General features: G+C 37.2%; 1 protein-coding gene and 1 long non-coding RNA gene across 2 annotated transcripts in view; both read right to left on the bottom strand.

The window, feature by feature from the left end:
- Positions 1–205: 205 nt before the first annotated feature.
- LOC143395359 (uncharacterized) lies at positions 206–13,909 on the bottom strand. Its single transcript, XR_013090763.1, has 3 exons — positions 13,786–13,909; positions 11,984–12,072; positions 206–8,240 (listed from the first exon to the last, which is right to left on the bottom strand). It is a non-coding gene; the product is annotated as an uncharacterized LOC143395359 (long non-coding RNA).
- Positions 13,910–20,149: 6,240 nt separating this feature from the next.
- Positions 20,150–22,225, bottom strand: part of Chp1 (calcineurin like EF-hand protein 1) — a 48,607-nt gene continuing 46,531 nt past the window's right edge. The window contains exon 7 of the mRNA XM_076848499.1: positions 20,150–22,152. Coding sequence (XP_076704614.1) covers positions 22,099–22,152 — 54 coding nt within the window. The 3' untranslated portion in view covers positions 20,150–22,098. The remainder of the gene's footprint in view (positions 22,153–22,225) is intronic.

Below are 22,225 nucleotides of genomic sequence, written 5' to 3'. Positions count from 1 at the left end.
CTCCTGATGGCTCTCTGTTCCACTGGACAACATGTACCAGAAACTGTCACAATTTAGTGCCACAAAGCGTCATGAAACCCAGATCCTTTGTCCTTTGACACCAAAAGCCAATGTCAGCATAGGCCTAGGAAAGGCTGCTTTTACCATCACAATTTATAGCATTAAATGAAAATTACCTTTTCAAATAACAGATAACACAATGAAATTTCAGTGCATTCTCAGCCCATGCTGCTTTATTGCTAAAAATATACATATACACAGGTGCAGAGTTTCCAACTCTTAAAACAGTTCCTTTTTACATCAAGGAATAAATATCTTCTTCAAAACTCCCAAAGATGCATAGATTAAAAAGCAAGCTGCCTTTTGTAATACTTCAAACATATTCAATAAAATTCTTTTAATATCTTATAGACCAATGGTACAATGGAATATGTAGAATAGCTCATAAATATAGTGGTCAAGTCTTGTTCTTAGGGGACAGTAATTAAATTATTGATAATGTACACTAATATCCTGAACATTTTATTATGAAGATGAGTATGTGGTTTTAAAATAAACGACAAGACTGAACTGTTTAAAGATTGAGATCAGTGCCAGAATATCTTCCTGACCCTTGGGATAAAGAAAAAAAAATTTCTTTTTTGAGATTCTGGGGATTGGACCCAGGTACTCAGGCACGCTAGCCAGGGATCTACCATTGAGCTACACACCAACCCTAAAATGTATTTTAATTGATGACACGCCATGCCATAGGAGAAAAACATTGTGAAAATCACAATCATAAGCCAACTATTCCTTTAAATGAGTAAAATTTAGTTTCTGGAGAAATTTCGTTTGAATTTTCATTTTCCAAATAATCTAAATATGCTTAGTGAATAACAGGGAGAGTCTAGACCTTAAATCTTTATTGATTGGCAGACACGTTATCAGTAAGTGGCAAAGAACATTTACATACGGGATACACCTCACTTTCTATATTTCTGTAGAAAGCAAACATCTTAATGACAAACCTAAATAAATTCTGAACCACTGAAATCACCATTCCATTTAATACATCCCAAAGATATGTGTAGTAAAGTCCTGAAGCAAATACAAAGTTGATTTCAATCATAGAACATGAAACCTGGAAGAGCCTAGTGAAAATCATGTAGTCTTATCCTGAATTCTCTATTTAGGCTTCTTTCAGACATTATGAATTACATTTGTACATTATTTCTTATAATCACTAGGGTTACTACTTCTAGGTTCTTGTTTTCTTTTGCAACCCAGGGCCTTGCATGTTAGGAAAGCACTCCACCACTGTGCTACGTAGCCCTTATGATACCACAATAAGCTGATGTTTTTTCATGAAATAAATGTCAAGGTTATCCTTATTTTTTAAAGAGAAAAGTTTTCACCTGTGTACCTGGGATCAAAAACTCTTAGGGAAGAAACTGCATTCTCACCAAATCAGGCATAAAACTCTGGTTATTAATAATAAAAAAGTTTTGAATACAGTAACAAGAAAGAAACTACATATCAGCAATTTCATAACATAAATGAAAGTCTCCCTTGCAGGATCCCTTATAGCTGATCAGTATCATCCAGAACAGTTGCTTAAAACATCTAAACTATGCATATATTCCTTTTTGTGATGTGATTTCACTATGGTGCCCACGTGGGTCTCAAAATCCCAAGCTCAAGTAATTTCCTCCCCTTAGTCTCCTAAGTAGTTGGAAGTCAGGTATGTGCCACAACACTTGGCTCAAGATACTAGTTTTTCTCCCCTCCCAGGAGGGGCGAATACTGGAGATTGAACCCAGAGGCACTTTACCCCATCCCCAGCCCTTTTTATTTTTTTGATAGGGTCTAGTCAAATTGTTGAGTCTGAAATTGAATTTGTGATCCTCCTGCCTCAGCCTCCTGAGCTGCTGGGATTACAGGGGCGTGCCACCATGCCTGGCTCAATAACTAGTTTTAAGAAACTCCAAACAAGTCTACATAAACCTTATCAGACAAACCCCATACCTTTACAGACTGCACACTAATTCCCTACTACGTTGCTATCCTTTCTGAATCTCTGCACCTTTCTGATTATTATAGCCACTGCAGCTCATTCAACATGCTTAGTTTGTGTCTTGTTTTCAAACATGCTTGGGGGGGGGGTCTATTGGGACTAGGAAAGAGGTTAGGGTAAGCAATGTTATGCCCTAATCCTGACAGTTTGAATGTCTTGTGGGTGCCCCTGTTTATATCTTTGACTTCCCATTTTGAATGGAAGTAAGATAATTTTAATTAGAAAATTAAAACTAATAATTCAATAAATTCAAGCTATTGGTTTAAGTATCTATTGCTTCATTATTAAATGCATATATAAAATTACTAATAATAACCACATAACACTGAAAAACTTCAATCATGCATTAGAATATTAGTATTCTAAAATCAATATGGACCCACCACTATTGCTTATAGTTTCAATCAGACCCAGCTTTAATAAACATGCAGAGTAAAACCCTTGATTCAGAAGAATTATGGAAAATAACAAGGAGACATGCAAAATTTCAACTGAAAATTTGAGTTAATAAAGTAATTACTTAGAAATGCAAGCAGGTGCTCCACATCTTCACAATGCTACTTCAAAAAAGAAGTATAAGCATACACAAAAAGTTTAAATTTAGGACCACTTCAGTTATAAAAGGCTTATATGTAAATCCTGGCCCTTTTGGATAAAGAACCATGTAAAACCCTTAGATAAAGAAAAGAGAATTAAGAGATGCACAGTCTTATGTAGTCTTAAGTTTTCTTGGCCATTTATTGACAGCCATATCATAGAAAAACTTATGTAATATATGGGATGATGAAGAAGCTCTTGGGCAGAATAGTTTCTTTTCTGATTCACATTAATGAGCATTACCTGTACAGCTCCCTGGGGAAAAATAGTTGAAGAGCAGAGCTAATACAATGTAAACTCAAGCATCAGTGCCCTGAAATTTAGCATAGCCCTCTGCTTTTTAAAACTATTAGCCAAGGGATTCTTCCAAATTGTATAATTAATAGCCAAGCAATGTTCTGAAAAAACTAGAAGCAATTTGCTTGCACCAACAGCACCATGAGAATGTAAACTCCTGAAGGCCAAGGGTCTCTTCATATTTTGCATATGACAGGTACATAAAGAGTAAACATGAGACTACAATAACTTTGAAAAGCATTTAACCACATACTTTGAGACTACAAAAACTTGTAGCATACTTTAGCGGTCAGAACTATTAACAACATGGTTGTTAAGGATAATCTTTAACTGTTTGAAATAAGTGAAGTGTTGACATCAATGTAATTAGTAGCCATGTCCTCATGATCATGCAGATGTCTAAATATTGCTTGACTGTTCCAATGTCTAACATGGACTAACAGTATAGGACATTTAAAGAGAAGCTACAATCAATATAGCCCTTCCTTGTCCATTGGAGTTGCCATATAAGAATTAAAGATTCAAGTGATTCCGAAATCTATAATGCTTATCTTTTAGTCCCCCTGCCCCAGGAAAACAAAGGTACACAGACCTTTTCAGGGACCTTCAAGGTGCTCAATGGCCAAGCTTGGACATGAGGTAAAGTAAGTAAGAAGTCACCCTAGTTTCACTGTTACATCCTGAAGTGAGCTGTGCAATTCCTCAGATCAGGAAAGTAGTTTGCTAGGTTCTCCTTAAAATAAGTAGTCAAAGGCCACAGGCATTGTCACAACTGCATTAAACAAGGTATCACAAAACCAATAGTCTTTGGCTATTCCCCAGTCCTTCTGCTTCTTACCTTTAAATCATAACTTCCTTAATCATAAACATGAGGAAAAGCAAGCTAAACAAGTTCTTGGCTTTAAAAAAATTTTTTTTAACTCTAATCTCTCTCACACACACACACACACACACTTTTCCTCTTTAAAAATGTACCCAGGAAGCCAAAAGAGAAAGGTGACAAAGCAGAAGAGAATACCATTCTATATAGTAAATACCTATTGTAACATGGAAAAACCAAAGCAAAAACCCCACCTTGACTTCACTGGGGCTGTAGATAGAGTGCATTTGTTTCCACTAAAAAAATTTCACTTCAATAACTCCAACCCTCTGCTTTAAGAAACAAATAGGGTCTTTAACCTTGAAACAGACACAAAAGTTATTTCTCATACAGATATAGCATACATTCATACTGTTTTAATTAAAAGAAAGTACCTTTTATATGCTCTGTACCTAGATCATCTTTTTCATTTTGTTAACTCTGTTGATCACAGAGTCCCACAAACTCAAGTAGTAATCACTTAAGTCTACTTATACAGCAAATGCAGTGTATTATACATGCAAAACCGTTATTGCTGCTAAAAATCTACCTCTTGAAAATTATTAGTTCATTTTATGGCTTTTTTAAAAATTTTTGCAATAGAAATTTCCTTTCCTATACACTGTGCTGTTTTATATTCATTACCTTTTTCAGAGTTTTAAATTTTAAAATTCTTTTCAGAAATGGATCTTCCCAGGCACAAAACTTTAAGTACACTATAGGGATCTAAACCTGGGTCCTCCAGAGATTTACTACTAAAATCTACTTATTATAGATTGCTTGTTCATGAGGATGCACCACATTAGAACAGTTTTGCATTTCCTAGCTTTCTAATGTAGAATCTGTGCTAACAATTCATGGACTCTTAGTACTGAGATTTGAAAAACACTTCAGAAAACTAACAATTCCCAGTTCTCAAGACGACGATTAGAGGTAGGAATTTCTTTTTACAAAAAACTATCTTTTGCTTTCAAAACAAAAATGACTGTTTTATTTCTATAAGGGAAAACAGAAAAAAGGGAAAGTTATCTGTAGCTTACTGTAACCAAGGGCAAGAGTCCACTTATTATTATATGGCAACGTAGGTTAAGTTCCATTTAACTATGTTTCCAATGCTCATGAAAAGGTCTGGAATCCCATCAGTACACAATTTAGCAGATTCAGAAATAGAAGAGACTGAAACAATCTAGGACACTCCCAAACCATTGATATTATTCTTGCATTAACACACATGCTGCTGACAGGATTAGTAAATAGTCTGCAGATTATATAAGCACTCAATGAAGCAATTAAAGCATCTTAGTAGGACATGCAGAATGTTAAACTATTTGTAGATGCAAAAGGAGTAAGAATGAACCCAAGACATAATATGAAAACAGTATAAGAACAAATTGACCTCAAATTAACAGCAACACAGAATCATGAAAATGGGGCCTCATTTTGACTTGAGGTTTTGTGAGATACAAGGCTAGCTGTTTCTAGCCAGCTCATGGAAAGCATTTATATCCTCAAATACGATGTTTCTAATGGTGAACCCACATTTCTACTGAACAATTGTTTTTGTCCTTAATCTCCTTTCCCCAGGGAGAATATCACAGATTCAGGTATTTATGGGAAGAAAAAAAAAGTCTTATATAGTTTCAACTCTTTTTACACTATTGGTTATTATCAATAACTCATCCTGAAGTTTAAAATTATTACTAGGAACATGCACTAACCCCTAACATGGCACTATAATATGCTACCAAGCACTAATGCTTACAAAACTATACACATCTCAAAATGGAAGACATTGGTGATTTTGTTGTTCTTAAACAACTTGTAACATTTGTCCACAAGTATTAAAATATACATATATATATTTCTATTGCACATATCCCGTTTTTGTTTGACTTTTCAAAAGATAAACTGCCAGCTAACATGGATGAGCAAAGCAAAGGAAGCACAAATGCAGATTGAAGCATTTCTAAAATTAAGTTTTTACCATCAAGAAAGGGACCAACATAGACCAGAGAAAAATGCAAATGTATTAAGTAAATACTGGGCAACTACAACTGGAATATGCCCATGTTGTTAAACGTCATCTAATGTCAATCATGTAAGATGTGGAAACATTTCCTTTGAAAGATATCATTAACACTGGTTCTCAGCTATTAGTTGAAAAAATGCTGAAGGAGGCAGGTCTGACATCTGTTCAAACAAGTGGATCAGAGTTGTTCCATTGGTGCTTATATCCCTTGCCCCATGACCCTACCCAAAAAGTTGCCAAGACATGGGGGAGATGGATATGACACCTAGAAGGTACAAATTCTCCATGATGACATTCCCAACATAACAGTGGGATATATATATATAGGCTTTCAGTCTTTAACAAGTCCAAAATAGTAAAGGAAAATATCAAGAAGTGGCATAAGGGGTTATTTAAAGAAAAATCTAAGTTACATTTAACAAAAGTTATTTCTCTTATCTCTCTCAGTAAATGCTCTACATTAAAAGAAATTTTTAAAAAATTATATATTTTATCTACATTATGTATTTTGTGAAAAAAATTTTTTATTCTAAATCAAATTAGTTCACCAATCTAATCATAACAATGCTCAACATTTCCCATTTTTGGCAATTTCTATCACTCTCAGTTTTTGGTAAATCTGCCCTGTGTTCCCAACATCATCGCACCCATGGCCCGCAGCAACCATTCCAGAAAACAAAGATGATCTAATTATACTACCTGTTCTTAATTTCATCTAGTAAGTTTAAAATTCTTTCTCTACTAAGAATCATTAATAAAGTGTCCATGCTTCTTATGAAAGGCTTGACATCATACAATGCTCCTGTTTGTTTGAAAGCAAGAACAGTTTTCCACTCTAATCTTCATCATATAACTGTTAAAGGGGAAAAAAGGAAGGAAGATCCTTATTTCTTGTTTTTTTTCCCCCCAAACCCTGAATTTCTTCTCAATCTATAATGAACGAAACACAAAATCCACATTTCTTAGTGGAACTATTTTTCTTATTTGAGGTTTTTTTTTTTTTCAGATCCTGAATTTCTTCTTAATCTACAATGAAACAACCAGTGGATTGACAACATTGGTTCTGAGATAGACCCACTCGGTAATGAGAAAATCCAATTCCAACTGGGGAAATTTACCTGAGTCCCAGCCTTTTCAGTTTAACATTACACCTACCACCTAGAAAAATAAATCCAAGTACCCATCTGGGTTGAGAAAAGAGTTACTTGTGACTTTATAAAAAATGGAACTATGTAATGTAAAATTCCAAAAAAGTCAAATGGTGCTACATAAGACATTTTTCTTTTTTTTTAGGAAAAAGGAGTTATATGGAAACTTCTCATTATCTTTTTCTTCTCTTCTATGTCCAAAGTTGAAAGCAGGTCATACTATAGGGTCCATCTCACCTTCTTATCTAAAAAACTACTCGTGCTACTTTTCTTCCAGTTTTGGCCACATGGAAAACTAACTCTACTGTGCTATATGACTCCACAAAACAGGATGAATAAAACTGTAATACAGCAGCCTCTCATCTTAGGAAGGTGAACAGGGTTCCATCATGGACTCAAACTGGGTTGTTCGCTTTTAACATTCTTTTAACTAAACGTAAGCATGCACTCACTTAGCTGCTACACAATCTGGTCCTTCTGTAGAAGAATGAAAAAATTTAAAAAGAGCAAATGTTCCAAGACTTGAAAAAGTAAATAACAGGTTCTGTCTCCAGGAGAAAAACCCCTCCTTTCATCCAAAAATGTGGATTTACACATGTAAAAATATGTATTTGTACAGAATCTCTTTAGGTATCAGATATGAAATCAATCTTGATATCTTGTCTTTATGCTTCTTTATCACACCAAAGGGTTAACTGCAAAACTGGACCTTCATTTCTATCCAGTAAATCTGTCACAAGATGAACCAGGATATAGAGATATATGTAACTTTTTAACATCTTTTTCTTTTCAAATTACAACAAATATTTGGAATTTACTGCCGCAGTCTCAAATGTGCTTATCATAATAGTGGCCGAAACTGGAAGACATTTTCAAAAAACCTGAAGTCATCCATACTTGCCATTTATTAGTCTTCTTGTTTGGAGCAAAAGGCTAAGAATTCACAAATACCATGACCTAAGCACCTGTTTCAAATTAAACGTCAGCCTTCAGCTTGCAAAATAATTTTTTGATAATTAAGCAAATTGCAGAAGACCCATCAATTGCTTTTTTTCTTCCGGGAGAAGTCAGCAGGATAACTGCAACCTAAGGGTTTCTTTCTGTGTTGAATTTGAAAGGTGGAACAAAAGAAAAGCAATCTTTTCCAATCCAAACCATGGAGGTAATGTGTAGAAAGGTATCCATATTTCAGTAGGGAAAGTGGCTGGATAAAAGAAGCAGGACTACCCGCTCTAGAAGACAACATGGAAATACCTAGAAATACGAAATAAATTAAAAATAGAAAGATTAGGACAGGTACTTCTTCTACATGAGCTTACTTTTTAAAATAATATTTAAAACATAAAGAAACTAATACTTTGGATTATACTTTATAAGAAAATGTCCAACCGTCACACCAAATTCAATATTGTCTTTTTTTAAAAACTGGGGATTGAATCAAGAGGTACTTAATTACATCCCCAGCCCTTTTTATTTTCTATTTTGAGACAGGTCTCACTAAGTTGCTCAGGGCCTCACTAAGTTACTAAGGCTGGCTCTGAATGAGCCTGGCTCATCTTACTTTCAGCTGTATAACAACAATAGTAAGGGTCTGGGGCTGTAGCTCAGTGGTAAAGCACCTGCCTTGCATGTGTGTGGCATCAGGTTAGATCCTCAGTACCACATTAAAAATAAATAAACAAAATAAAGATTAAAAAAAAAAGAACAACAGTATGCAAATTTTTTTTTTTTTTTGTAAAAATATAATCATAAGACAATATACAGGGCTGGAGTTGTGGCTCAGAGGTAGAATGTTTGCCTAGTATGCATGAGGCACTGGGTTTGATGTTCAGCACCACATAAAAATAAAGTAAAGGTATTGTGTCTACCTACAACTAAAAAAATAAATAAATGATGAGACAATATATAATATTTGGTCACCAAATGCAAGCATGTAAAAAATAAATCCAGTTCATTGCTGCTGAACTGTTATATTTACAAAAATAATTCAGACACAAATTCATAAGTACCATACAATTCCACTCATATGAGATACCTAAGTAAGCAAATTCATAGGGATAGAAAGAATAGGGATGATTTGGGTTTGAGTGGGTAGAACAGGTGAGGAGTTATTGATTAATTGGTAGAATTTGAGATGATATAAAAATTTCACAAATAGATACCAGTTATGGGATAATATGGGACATACTTAATATCAATAAATTATATACTTGAAATAGTTAGAATAATAAGTTTTGCTATGTATGAGAAAAACAAATCATATATAACAAAATCTTAAATTATTTCAGTTTACAAAAATGGTCTAAAGCTACTGGCTAATTCGTTATCTAGTGCACTGTTTTTAGTCTGTTTCATGTGTTTTTAAAAAAACATTTATTTAGTTGTAGATGGATACAATATCTTTACTTATTCATTTTTTCGTGGTACTGAGGATCGAACCCAGGGCCTCACACATGCAAGGCAGGCGCTCGACCACTGAGCTATAGCCCCAGCCCTATTTTCATGTATTTTGAAAAATACCTTTAAAAATAAAAACAACAGAGGCTGGGGTTGTAGCTCAGTGGTACAGCACTTGTCTGGCATGTGTGAGGCCCTGGGTTCAATCCTCAGCACCACATATAAATGAATAAATAAAGATCCATTTACCAAAAAAAAAAAAAAAAAACCCAAACAACAACAACAAAAAAAACGGGCTGAGGTTGTGGTTCAGCAGTAGAGTGCTCGCCTAGCATGTCTGAGGCCCTGGGTTTAGTCCTCAGCACCAAATAGAAAATAGCCGGGCATGATGACACACACATGTAATCCCAGCTACATGTAAAGCTAAGGCAGAAGGATCACAAACTTGAGGCCAGCCTCAGTTACTTAAGCAAGGCCCTAAGCAACTCAGCAAAACCTTGTCTCAAAATAAAAAATAAAAAGGGCTGGGGATGTAGCTCAATGTTAAGAGCCCCTGGGTTCAATCCCTAGCACACCTGAAGATTGAAGACAAGTTCTGATTGAAAGCCTAAGAAAGAAAAATGTAAATTAATTCAGCAGCAAATCAGAAGGAGGAGAAAAAAATTTGCATTTGTTGCAAAAGCAGCAACGGAAATGAAGAGGACAGAAGATTCACAACCTTAAGACTCTATAGACAAGGGCTGGGATTGTGGCTCAGGAGTAGTGCGCTTGCTTAGCATGTACAGGGGCCCTGGGTTCAATCCTCAGTACCACATAAAAAATAAAGAAAATACATATTTAAAAAAAAAAAAAAAGAGTGTGGACAGGGCTAGGGTTGTAGCTCAGTGGTAGGGCGCTTGCCTCTACGTGTGAGGCACCGGGTTCAATCCTCAGCACCACATAAATAATAAACGTAGTGTCCATCTACAACTACAAATATATTTAAAAAAAAAAAAAAAAAAAAAAGAACCTATGGGCAGCAGGGCTGTTTCATACAGAAATTTAGGCTTAGGCTAACTCAGCCATTAGGCAGTTCTGTTATCAACTCTAAATATACCTCGTCAACATAGATAAAAATGTAAAAAGACACAAGTTCTAGATATAGGGAAGGAAACCAGAACTATATACTTTGATGCACAAAATGTACAAGTAAATTCCCTATAAAGCTAGTGTTTTGCTACACTTTTGAGTCTCTGAAGTCACTTGCTTGGTGCTACTGATAAGAAGTAACTTTGTTATTAAAAAACCTTACTAGGGGGCTGGGGCTATAACTCAGTGGCAGAGCGCTTGCCTAGCATGTGTGAGGCACACATTCAATCCTCAGCCCCACATAAAAAGAAACAAAATAAAGCCTGCCTCTAAAATAGTTCCATGTGACTTGTCTCTTGGTATTCAAAACTTTCTATAGTCTCCTCTGACAATGTATCAGGGACACTCTATTGTATGGTAAAGAATTTAACTGGCTTTGTCCTGGGAACCTTAAATTCTCAGAATTTAAAATCAGTGAGCCAATGGAAAGTAAACTCTATCTAAATAATCAATGGGTGAAAGAAAAAAATCAGAAGAGAAATTAGAAAATATCTTGAGATAAATGAGAAAAAAAATACTAAAAATTTTTACGGACACCTATAATCCCAGCAACTTGGGAGGCTAAGGCAGGAAGATCACAAGGTCAAGACCAGCCTCAGAAACTTATTGAGGCCCTAAGCAACTTAGCAAACCCTGTCTCAAAATACAGAGGGCTGGGGGATGTGGCTCATCGGTAAAGTGCTTCTGGATGCAAGCTCCCATATATAAAAGCAAAAAAAAAAAATTATGTATATAGTGAAAGTAACACTAAGAGGCAAATGTACAGCTATAAACATCAACATTAAAAAAGACCTAGGGCTGGGGAAGTAGCTCAGTGGTAGAGAGCTTGCCTAGCATGGGCAAGGCATGGTTTTGATAGCCAGTACTTTGAAAAAAATAACAATGAGGGGCTGGGGATGTGGCTCATACGGTGGCGCGCTCGCCTGGCATGCGTGCGGCCGGGTTCGAGCCTCAGCACCACATACAAACAAAGATGTTGTGTCCGCCGAAAACTAAAAAAAAATAAATAATAAAATTCTCTCTCTCTCTCTCTCTTTAAAAAAAAATAACAATGAAATCTAAGTGAATACATTCTAAAACTTGCACAGTAATATTTATTTTTTAATCAGTTCATTTCCTTCCATCTAATTAAACCTATGTTTCTGATAGCCAATGAAAAATTATAGGTTAGGTAACTGATCAAATTTTTCCTTTTTAAATTTTTTATATTGCTTCTGTTAAAATACAGAATATGCGCCAGGAGCAGTGGCAGTCTGTAGTCCCAGATACTAGGGAGGCTGAGGCAGGAGAATCATCTGAGTCCATGAGTTTAGGGCCAGGAGGGCAACATAGCAAGACCCTGTCTTTTTAAAAAACAAGGATACATATATGTAAATCAAGTACTCAGCTATCAATAATTTATAGTCAATTTAGTATTCATCTTTTGTTGCTGCTTAAATATTATTTGAAATGATTAGCCTACTGCTACTTACCGGCCACATCCTGAGTTCAGAATTTTGTTTTGAGATGAATAAAAAGCACCTAAATGTAAGGAAAGTGTTCATCCTGTGTGACAAGAATTCTGAAAAATAAAAATAACATTAAGGTAAGGATATAGCCATCACTGGTGCTATATGTACTACTATAAAAAACTCACTAATACAGGGGCTGGGATTGTGGCTCAGCAGCAGAGCCTAGCATGTGTGAGGCCCTGGGTTCGATCCTCCAGACCTCACTAAATAATGAAGATATTGTGTCCAACTACAACTAAAAAATAAATATTTTAAAAAATCACTAATACAAACAATTCAGAAGAAACAGTTAGCAAAAAGTTACTCTCTACTGCACTGGCACCTACTTTCAAAAGATGTCAAAACTCTTGAAGTGGTAGATTTATGAAACACTTTCCTCTTTTCCTGATGAGACTATCGAACTTTGTTCCTCCCCGGAAAATGTATAATGGTGCATAATATTTCCAGTAGTTTATAGTCATCTACTTAAAACCTTTGCTTTAGTGTACATACACTCTCCTCTGTAAGAATGTTACATTATTTTCTTCTGGCCAGCTTTTTTTTCCTTCTCTTGGATGAAATGAAAAAACGGACAAAAGCAACAAAAAAGTCTCAATTAGAAGTGCTTCTTTTTTTTTTTTTTCCTCAGAGTGGAAAATTAGAAGTTTATTAAAGGACAGCAGAAAAGACTTCTCCCGGAGGAAGAAGGGGACCTAAGAGATGGAATCCTAGAAGTGCTTCTTTACGCTATTTTCAGCTCTCCTAAATCCAGGGCCAGCAAAGAGCACATAATCTATAAAAAAACATTCATTTGTATTAATATTTCCATTTGAACTTGACTCAACTAACCTGTCACAGTTTTAATAAGGCCTTACCAATTCAGAAACCCATTAACAGACACGAATGGAATTTAAATGAGATCCAGATCCAACAGGGGTTATAACACTCCAAATTAGGAACAGATACCCCATAGAGTTAAAAAGGAAAAGAATACAAATGTCTGACAGTATTGATGCTATGCAACCTGAACACCTTACACAAATTACTTTCTAATAACATTGTCCAAACTATTTCTCTTTGTTTAAAAAAGCTCTGTAAACTCACTCCCTTACTTTTGGATCAGAAATCAACAGGAATACCATTGTGACCTAGCTTCAGCCGAAATTAAAGAGTCATACAGCCATTATAAGACTTTCGAGGTCAAGGACAAAGCTGCTTTCTCGGGATCATAAAAGTTTGGGAGGTAGGAGCAGAAGCGATTGGATATACTATAGGTTCGAGGGGATGTCTGAGGTACACAAACGCTAATGAAAATCCAGGGGTAACCTGTTACACGAAATCTCAAGGTCAACGGGCTGGAGAAAAAAATACTCAGGGCCACAAAAGGCCTCAAATGACACTGGAGCCTTAGACAACAGCGTGGACACCAAGTCGTGAGACAAAAGATGAAAATAAATCAATAGAACAAAGAAATTCTTAAAAAAAAAAAAAAATCGGTGGCCGACAATCGGCTGCCACGAAAGCCCAGTATGTGTGAAATCCCCTAGGAACAAACCGAAACACAATGGCAGGCAAAGGCAAGGCACAGGGAAGGGCGGGGAGCCGGGAGGAGGCTTGAACAAGTAGACTGAGGGACACACCGGGACGGCGGTGTGGAGTGCCCTGGGGCGGCCAAGGATGGCAATTCCAGCTTGGAAGGGCTCTGTTACCAGCAGGCTCCCGCACACTCGGGGCCCGGACGGCTGGGCAAGACACAGCCTCCTTGTCCCCTCTTCTCGGCTCACCTCACATGGTCCATCAGACGCAGTCAGCTTCCCGGGGGCCTCACGCCCCCGGCCCAGAGGCCAAACGGCCAAATGGCCGAGGCGCTCCTCACTCCGCCATCTTCGCTTCTTCTCACGTCTGCCAACCCGGCGACGGGCGGCTCCCACAATCCCCGCCCCTTCCTGAGTATTGATTGGACAACGGCTTGCTTTCTCGCGCGCGCGTTCGTCTTCCGCCACAGGTTGGCTGAAATGCACGTCAATCAATAGCGTTCTTCCCTCATTCGATCTTTTTTTTTTTTTTTTTTGATAGATTAGGTCATTGGATTGAGGTAATTGGGGAAAAGCCTTTGTAATTCATTTTTTAGGAATGTAAAATTATTTCCGCGAAGAAGCAGTGTCACATCTTACTGAGATAGTGTGATTAAAGGTGTGACTATTTTAAGCTACTATTAGGTTAAAGTATAGTACTAATGATTTCATTCTCAGATCCGAAGTTTATTAATTCTAGGCGTTAACACAACACTTAGGGAAACAATGGTTCCACTTGGTCTCTGGCTTTGATCCAGTTACACTTTTTTTTTTTTTTTTTTGACCAGGGATTGAACCCAGAGGGGCTCAACCACCGAGCCACATTCCCAGCCCCATTTATTTATCTATCTATCTATCTATTTATTTATTTATTTAGAGGCAGGATCTCGTTAAATTGTTTAGGACCTTGCTAAATTGCTGAAGCTGGCCTTGATTTACGATTCCTGCCTCAGCCTCCCGAGTTGCTCGGATTATAGGAATTGTGCCACCGCGACCAGCGATCCAGTTGCATTCTTAAAAAGCCTAAATGTTGGCAATTGTTCCCAGCTTATATGTTGTCTTTAGATCAGGAACACATGGGGCTGGGGCTGCTGCTCAGTGGCAGATCGCTTGCCTAGCATGTGTGAGGCACTGGGTTTGATCCTTGGCACCGCATAAAAATAAACATAAAATAGGGGCATTCTGTTTACAACTACAAAATAATTTAAAAAACAAAAAAATAAAAATTAAAAAAATAAAAGATCAGGAACACAGCAAGGACATATACTCCCACCGTTTCTATTCAACTTATTCTGTTCAACTTTGTAGTAGAGGGGGTAGCCAGTAGGAATAAATAAAGGTAGAGAAACATAAGACATCCCGATTGGGAGAAATAAAACTGCCTTTATTCAGAGATGGAATGATCCTTTGTAGAAAATAATAAGGAATCCATAAAAAACAAAACTTGTATGTTTGTCACAGTCCCAGCATACAAATCAGTATAAGAAAGCCAATTGTATTTGTGTTTACCAGAGGCTGAGACAGGAGGATGGTGACTTCAAAGCCAGCCTCAGTAAAAGCAAGGTGCTAAGCAACTCTGAGACCCTGTCTCTAAATAAAATACAAAATTGAGCTGGAGATGCAAACCCGTGCCTCACACATGCCAGGCAAGTTCACTACCGCTGAGCCCCAGCCCCAGCCCTTACTCCCCATCCTTTTTAAAAATTTTATTTTGAGGCAGGATCTCCATTTCACCAGGCTGGCCTTAAAGTTAGGATCCCCCTGCCTCAGCTTCCAGCGAGCTGAGACTAGAGGCCTGTGCTACCAATCCTGGCTCAGGACAGCCATTTTTGAAAAAGAACAGAGTTGGAGGAATTCACTACCTAGTTTCAAAAATGATTACAAAAGCTATAGTAATCAAGATGATTTAGTACTGTCATAAGGATAGGCAAATAAGTCAATGGAACAGAACTGAGAGCCCAGAAAGAAACTGTTAATTTTCAACTAAGATAATACATAGGGGAAAGGATAGTTCTCTTTAATAGAGGATACTGAAAGAACTGATTGATAATAAAATCAGTTTATTAAAATATCTCCATGATTGCTCAAGATAGCCACTGTCCCAAGCCCATGTCCTCTTTTTTTGCTTCACACACTCAGGATCCTCCCACATTTGCCCTTTACCCAGCAACTGAAGGGTTACAGCCCAGCAAAGCAAAGGATCTCCAGGACCCTGCTTTAGCCCCTCCCCACCTTTGTTTTTCCTGATTAGTCATTGCAACGTTAATTGTAAAATATTTTCAAAATAAATTCCAGACACAGGTGTTTTTTCTTCCTTGGGTGCAGACAACTAGAAAAGAACCAAATGCAAAATATATGATGTCAACTCTGACAATACAGACTACATCTCATTCATTTCCTTCTAAAAACCACCTCATTTCATGTTTAGAAATTGTGTGTTCCTAAAAGAAAAACAAACTTGTTTATCAGCTCCCATTTTTGTAAAATACTGTTACTACTAAGACATACTTTTTTTTTTTTTTTTTAAAGAGAGAGAGAGAATTTTAATATTTTATTTTTTAGTTTTCGGTGGACACAACATCTTTGTTTGTATGTGGTGCTGAGGATCGAACCTGGGCCACACATATGCCAGGCGAGCGCGCTACCACTTGAGCCACATCCCCAGCCCCTAAGACATACTTCTATTTAAAGAAATTGTATTAAGCTGGGCTCAGCAACCCACACCTGTAATCCCAGCGGCTGGGGAGGCTGAGACAGGAGGATTACAAGTTCAAAGCCAGCCTCAGTCAGCATCTTAGAGAGGTCCTAAGCAACTCAATGAAACCCTGTCTCTAAATACAAAATAGGGCTGGGGATGTGCCTGAGTGATTGAGTGCCCCTGAGTTCGATCCTTAGTACCAAATAAATAAATAAATAGAATTACTTAAAAGTGGGGGGCTGGAGATAGAGCTTAGTGATAAAGCACTTGCCTACCATATGCAAGGCCCTGGTTTTGATCCCCAATACTGCAATTAAAAAAAAAAAAAAAAAAAGACATTCTTTAAGCATTTCTATCAAGATCTAATTTTGGGGATATTGTTCCTAATTTGAATAGTTCTAGTTATTAGGAACTTCTTCCTTAGAATAAACTAAAATCTGTCACCCTTTTATTTCTATCCACCATTAAATTCAATTAAATTTTATATATAATACTTATAGCAGGCACCAATTTAATCCTCACAGCAACCCATGAGGTTGGTATCATTATCATCATCCTTATAAACCTTATTTTACTATGGAGGAAAAGGATATAGGAAGGTTATATGAATTGTCTAAGTTCATATAACTACTTAAGTGGCAAAACCAGGATTTGACCCACCCACACATTGCTGAATTATACATTAAACAACCCTATTATGTCCTCTAAAAAGTAAGAGAGCCTTTTGAAAACAGATTCTTAACAATTTGAATATAGCTAGTGTGGCTTTTTTAGGGTTAAAGTCCTGGTTCTCACCACTGCCCAACCTGAGTTGCCCTGAATCCCTTTACCATTTTGCTTCTTAGAAACACATTTTGACAGTATCCTTCTTTAATTTTTTAAATTTATTTTTTGGTAGTGGGGATTGAATCCAGGGGTACTTAACCACGGAAATTACGGACATGCATCGCCATGGCTATGCCCTGCTTGTTCTTTAATTAAAAGGTAATGGCAATGGCTGGAGATGTAGCTTAGTGGTAGAATGCTTGCCTGGTATGAGCAAGACCCTGGTTCAATCCTCAGTACCACAAAAAAAAGTAGCCAGGTGCGGTGGTACACAACTGTAATCCTGGTAATTTGGGAGATGGAGATAGGAGGATTACAAGTATAAGGCCAGCTTGAACAACATAGTGAGATACTGTCTCAAAGTAAAATAAAAAGTGCTGATGATATAACTCAGTAGTAGAGCACCCCCCCCCCCCCGAGTTCAATCCCCAGTACCACCAAAAAAAAAAAAAAAAAAAGTGGTGAATTTGAAATTTGTGATATCTTAAAATACACAGGTGTGTCTTACTTGCTATCTTTTTTAAGGCTAATTAGAATAATATGCATTTGTCCTCTTCAAAGTCTAGGCAGCCCACACCTGTAATTCCAGCAGACAGGAGGATCAGGAGTTCAAAGCCAGCTTCAAAAACGGTGAGGCACTAAGCAACTCAGTGAGACCCTGTCTCTAAGTAAAATATAAAATAGAACTGGGATGTGGTTCAGTGGTTAAGTGCCCGAGCTCAATCCCCAGTACTCAAAAAAATAAGAAAAAAAAAAATAAAACATAAAAAAGACTGAGATGTGGCTCAGTGATTAAGCATCCCTGGGTTCCATCCTTGTTATTTACCAAAAAAAAAAAAAAAAAAAAAGGAAAGTAGCTCAATGGCAGAGTGCTTGCCCAGCAGGAATAGGTCCTGGTATGACAAAAACAAAGTGAGGGATTGTGATTCCTCTAAATTTGTTCCTTTAAAAAAATTTTTTTTAATTGGGTATTGAACTCAGGGGCACTTGACTACTGAGCCACATACCCAGCTCTATTTTTGTATTTTATTTAGAATCAGGGTCTCACTGAGTTGCTTAGCACCTTGCTTTTGCTGAGGCTGGCTTTGAACTCATGATCCTTGTGCCTCAGCCTCCAGAGCCGTTGGGATTAGACATGTGCCACCATGCCCGGCTGCTCCTTTTTCAAGACTGTTTAATTTTCTAGATTCTTGGTGTATAGTTATTCAAGTATCATTTTAATATACATCAACTACAATCCAACCCAATTTCTTCCATTTTAACCACATGAATTCAATGAGACCCAGCCAGGTTTTACTGATGTCCACAATGCAGTGCCTATATCACTGATCTTACACACAAATTTAAAAAGTCTTTGAAATATATGAAAGGGAAAGTAATTTGGCATTATTTATTTGTCAAAACATTCACATCTCACTGGGCATAGTGGTGCACACCAGTAAGCCCAGTGACTGAAGAGGCTGAGGCAGGGGAATCATAAATTCAACACCAGCCTTAGCAATTTAGCGAGGCCCTGTCTCAAAATAAAAATATTAAAAGGGCTGGGGATGTGACTGAGTGGTAAAGCATCCCTGGATTTAATCCCTAGTACCAAAAAACAAACAAACAAAAAAACCCCCAAAGTATACATTAGAATCTTGCCGTGTATAATGGTGACTCAAGAGGCTAAAGCAGGAGGATCTCAAGTTGAGGCCAGTCTTGGCAAGACCTTGTCTCAAAGATTAAAAAAAGAAAAAAAAAATGTGTGTGTGGTGGGATGCTTAGGCTGAAACTCAGAAGGTAGAATGCTTCTGAGTAGCTCAAACAAACAAAATCCCAAAACAAAAAATGTCAGCATCTCAGTTATCAATTTCTTCTCTATATCTTCACAAACCATGAAATGATTCTAAAATTCTCTTGAGGGATAATGTAAATTAGAGTAAACTGTTTCTGAAATCTACCCTTTTCCCCTTTTGTACACTTTGCTATGGCTTCTTTCTTTCCTATATTTCCCTCTGACTTTTCAATGATAACTACTTAAAATGCCCCTGATCACCCAGGCACAGATTATATGTCACTTCATGTTTGTGGTTGTACTTCCCCATTTTCCAGGAAGAGACAGCACAAAGTACACTTAAAAGTTAGCACATTCATTTTGCTAAAATTCAAAGTTTTCTTTGAGACAAAGACAATTATGGGAAAATGTTCATAAAATTCAACATCATGACAGTGCTTTTTCTCTTCCATTCATAAAGCTGTTCCTAGATTATTAAGCCTCTGAGCCATGTTATCACACCAAACAACTTCTGTTTCTAAGGTGATAAGGAAAAAGATATGACTTCTGTACAGAGGAAAAGAGAACTCACTAAGCTCAAGCAGGACACATAGTTTTGTGGTACAAAGATCCAGGTATATCCTGAATTACATATAGTAACATTTAATTTTCTTTTTGTTATTATCTGGGATTTTCACTTAAGTAAATTTCTATTATGCTGAAGCCAAAAGACTATAATTGCCAGCACATTTTAGACCTTGAGGACTTGAGATCATATAAACTCACATCCTATTACCTTTAGGGTTAATAGGCTGTTTACGATTATTTTATCTATACAAGAATGTGTACAGGACTATCTGGCTTTTCATAGTATCTCCTCATTTATAAGCTTCCCTTCTTGCATCTAGAGAGACCAGAAAAGAAACTGAATCTTCAGTGGAATAAATGGGAATGGCCAAGACTAACAAAACTAGGCCTATGGGCTGGAGTTTTAGCTCAGTGGTAGACGCTTGCTTAACATGTGTGAGGCATTGGGTTTGATTCTCAATACCACATATAAATAAATAAATAATAAAGATCCATCCACAACTAAAAAAAAAAAAATATTTAAAAAAAATGGGCCTAGAGGCAGACAGTGTGAGCTCCTAGATGAATACTTCTACTTCTATTTCACATGTCAGGTAGCAGCAGAGTACACTTGTATTCATAGTTCAGACATAGACCTGAGTAAGGAACATCCTGTGTTAAAGAAGGAGCCTGCATTACAGAAAATTCTTGAAAAACACAGACAAAATCAATTGAATTGTTTTGTTTTAACCACAAGTATTTATTGATGGATCAAAGAATACAACCGAAATAGGACAATAAGGCACAACTGTGGATTAAAAGTTTGCTATACAGCCAAAGGAGTGGGGAAGCCATAATCTTAGGAACTTTAAAAATGCAAATCAAAGAGACTCTGAAGTACCTCTCTAGCGATCAGTAACAGACAATTTCTTCCTTTTATACAATTCCTATATTACATCACTTGATCACAAAACTGATACTTCTTAAAGAATTTCTCATTCATTTATACTTGAACCATCAAGCCTGGCCACTCCCCTGTTCCCCACCTTTATCCATCCCTTTGTAGTAATATTTGTTAGCAATTCCCTTCCTAAAGATTGGTTAACACATCTTGAATAGCCTTCTGAAGCAAGGAAACAAGCAAGCAAGCAATGAGTCAGGGGGATTATAAATTCAACATGAGGCAGGGGGAGATAAATGAATAGACTCACAGACATATATAGGATGGCAATGGCCAGATTCAATGAAGTCTAATTAAGCTGACTTTGGCAAAGAAGTTGCTCTGGCTCACTCAAAGTCCTGTAATGCCACCTCACATTGTCTTACCAGGTCAGACCCCTTGTTTTTAAGGGATCAGTGGTGGCCTATACAAGGAGCTATGGACATAATGCAACCGGGCAGCTAATGACACAATACATTCAATGCTTTGGACCTGTATTGGGATTAAATATGGATTCCAGCATTAACATTTGCCAATTGTAAAGTTCATAAATAATTTTGTGCAAAACTTCAAAACACTGAGGACCATCTTTAACTATTTTGGACTTGGAAAAGTTAGGCACTTCCATAACAATAGTTTTTCCACTTGGAAATGTAAAGTGAAAAACATTCCAGTGCACTAACAAGGAGGCATAAACCATGCTGCAGAATGTAAATGTAGCAGGTTTTATAAGACGCCCAGCCATCATGTTCAAAAAGTCATGAAAAGGTCCCTAAGAATGCTGTCAGAACAGCTATTCTGGTAGCAACAGTGTCCCAAAGCTAAGCAGACCTGTAGGCATATGAATATTTTCTGAATAGTGAACACTGCACTCATAGGATAAGCCATGTAGGTACATAAGTCGAGAATCAGAGGGTAGAGGCAGAGCAATCCGAGTAAGACACACAAAACAGGTGGCTCTACACTTTTCAGTTATCAATTTCTTCTCTATATCTTCACAAACTATGAAATGTTTTCACCAAGGCCAGCTTCCAAGAAGGATATCTCCACCCTTTGATGACAGAGCAGTGCAGAGGATCAAGAAAGGGTCACATTCTTCCAAGAGAAGTGTTGATTACCAAAAAGCTCCTGGAAAGGTAACATCCTAGGTACTCATTTAAGAGTGAAGGTAGATAAAAACTGCCAGACCACTGAACTATCCTGCCAAGTCAGAAATACATTTAACAGGCATAGTTTGGGGTGCTAAGAGAAACACAGGGAATGTTGAGGCTCAATAAAAAGCAGGGAGGCTGAAAGACTAAGTGGAGGTAAGTTGTGTGACAGGGAAATAAGAAGCAAAGGACATATAAGAAGGAAGTAGGAGCAAGCTAAACCTCGCTGAAGGGAGTCTACATCCAGTTAGAGTTTTGCTGGCTGGTTCTTGGCATGATTCCATCTCTTTCTCAAACTGGATGGATGTGTGGCATTGAGCAGCAGAACAGGGGAACATGGTATTTATAAATGGAGAACTGGTAGATGGATACTGAAGAGAAATAGACTGGATGTACCATTCTGAAATGCCCTGTTTATACACCAAAGGCAGTTTTGTGTACACAGAACATATTTGGGGTTGTCATGCAACAGCAGTAGTATTCTGGGAGAAGGAGAATGAAGGGGTGGAGGTGGGGTTGGTGGACAGGAGGACTCTTAAGTTCCAGTTCTTAAATACTAGAAAGCAAGGAACAGTTTGGTCTCTGTCCTTTAGTGAAGAAATCGGATGCTCATTTTCTGTTCTACATCCACCTTCTCCAAAACCTGGGGTTAAAAAAAACAAAAGAACAATTATAGTTATAAATATCCTAACAGTTCTAAGCACTTTTCTAAATAA

Source organism: Callospermophilus lateralis, chromosome 3, assembly GCF_048772815.1.
Source record: "Callospermophilus lateralis isolate mCalLat2 chromosome 3, mCalLat2.hap1, whole genome shotgun sequence".
NCBI lineage: Eukaryota > Metazoa > Chordata > Mammalia > Rodentia > Sciuridae > Callospermophilus > Callospermophilus lateralis.
The sequence above is the reverse complement of the archived record's forward strand: the minus strand, read 5'-3'. Positions and strand labels throughout refer to the sequence as shown.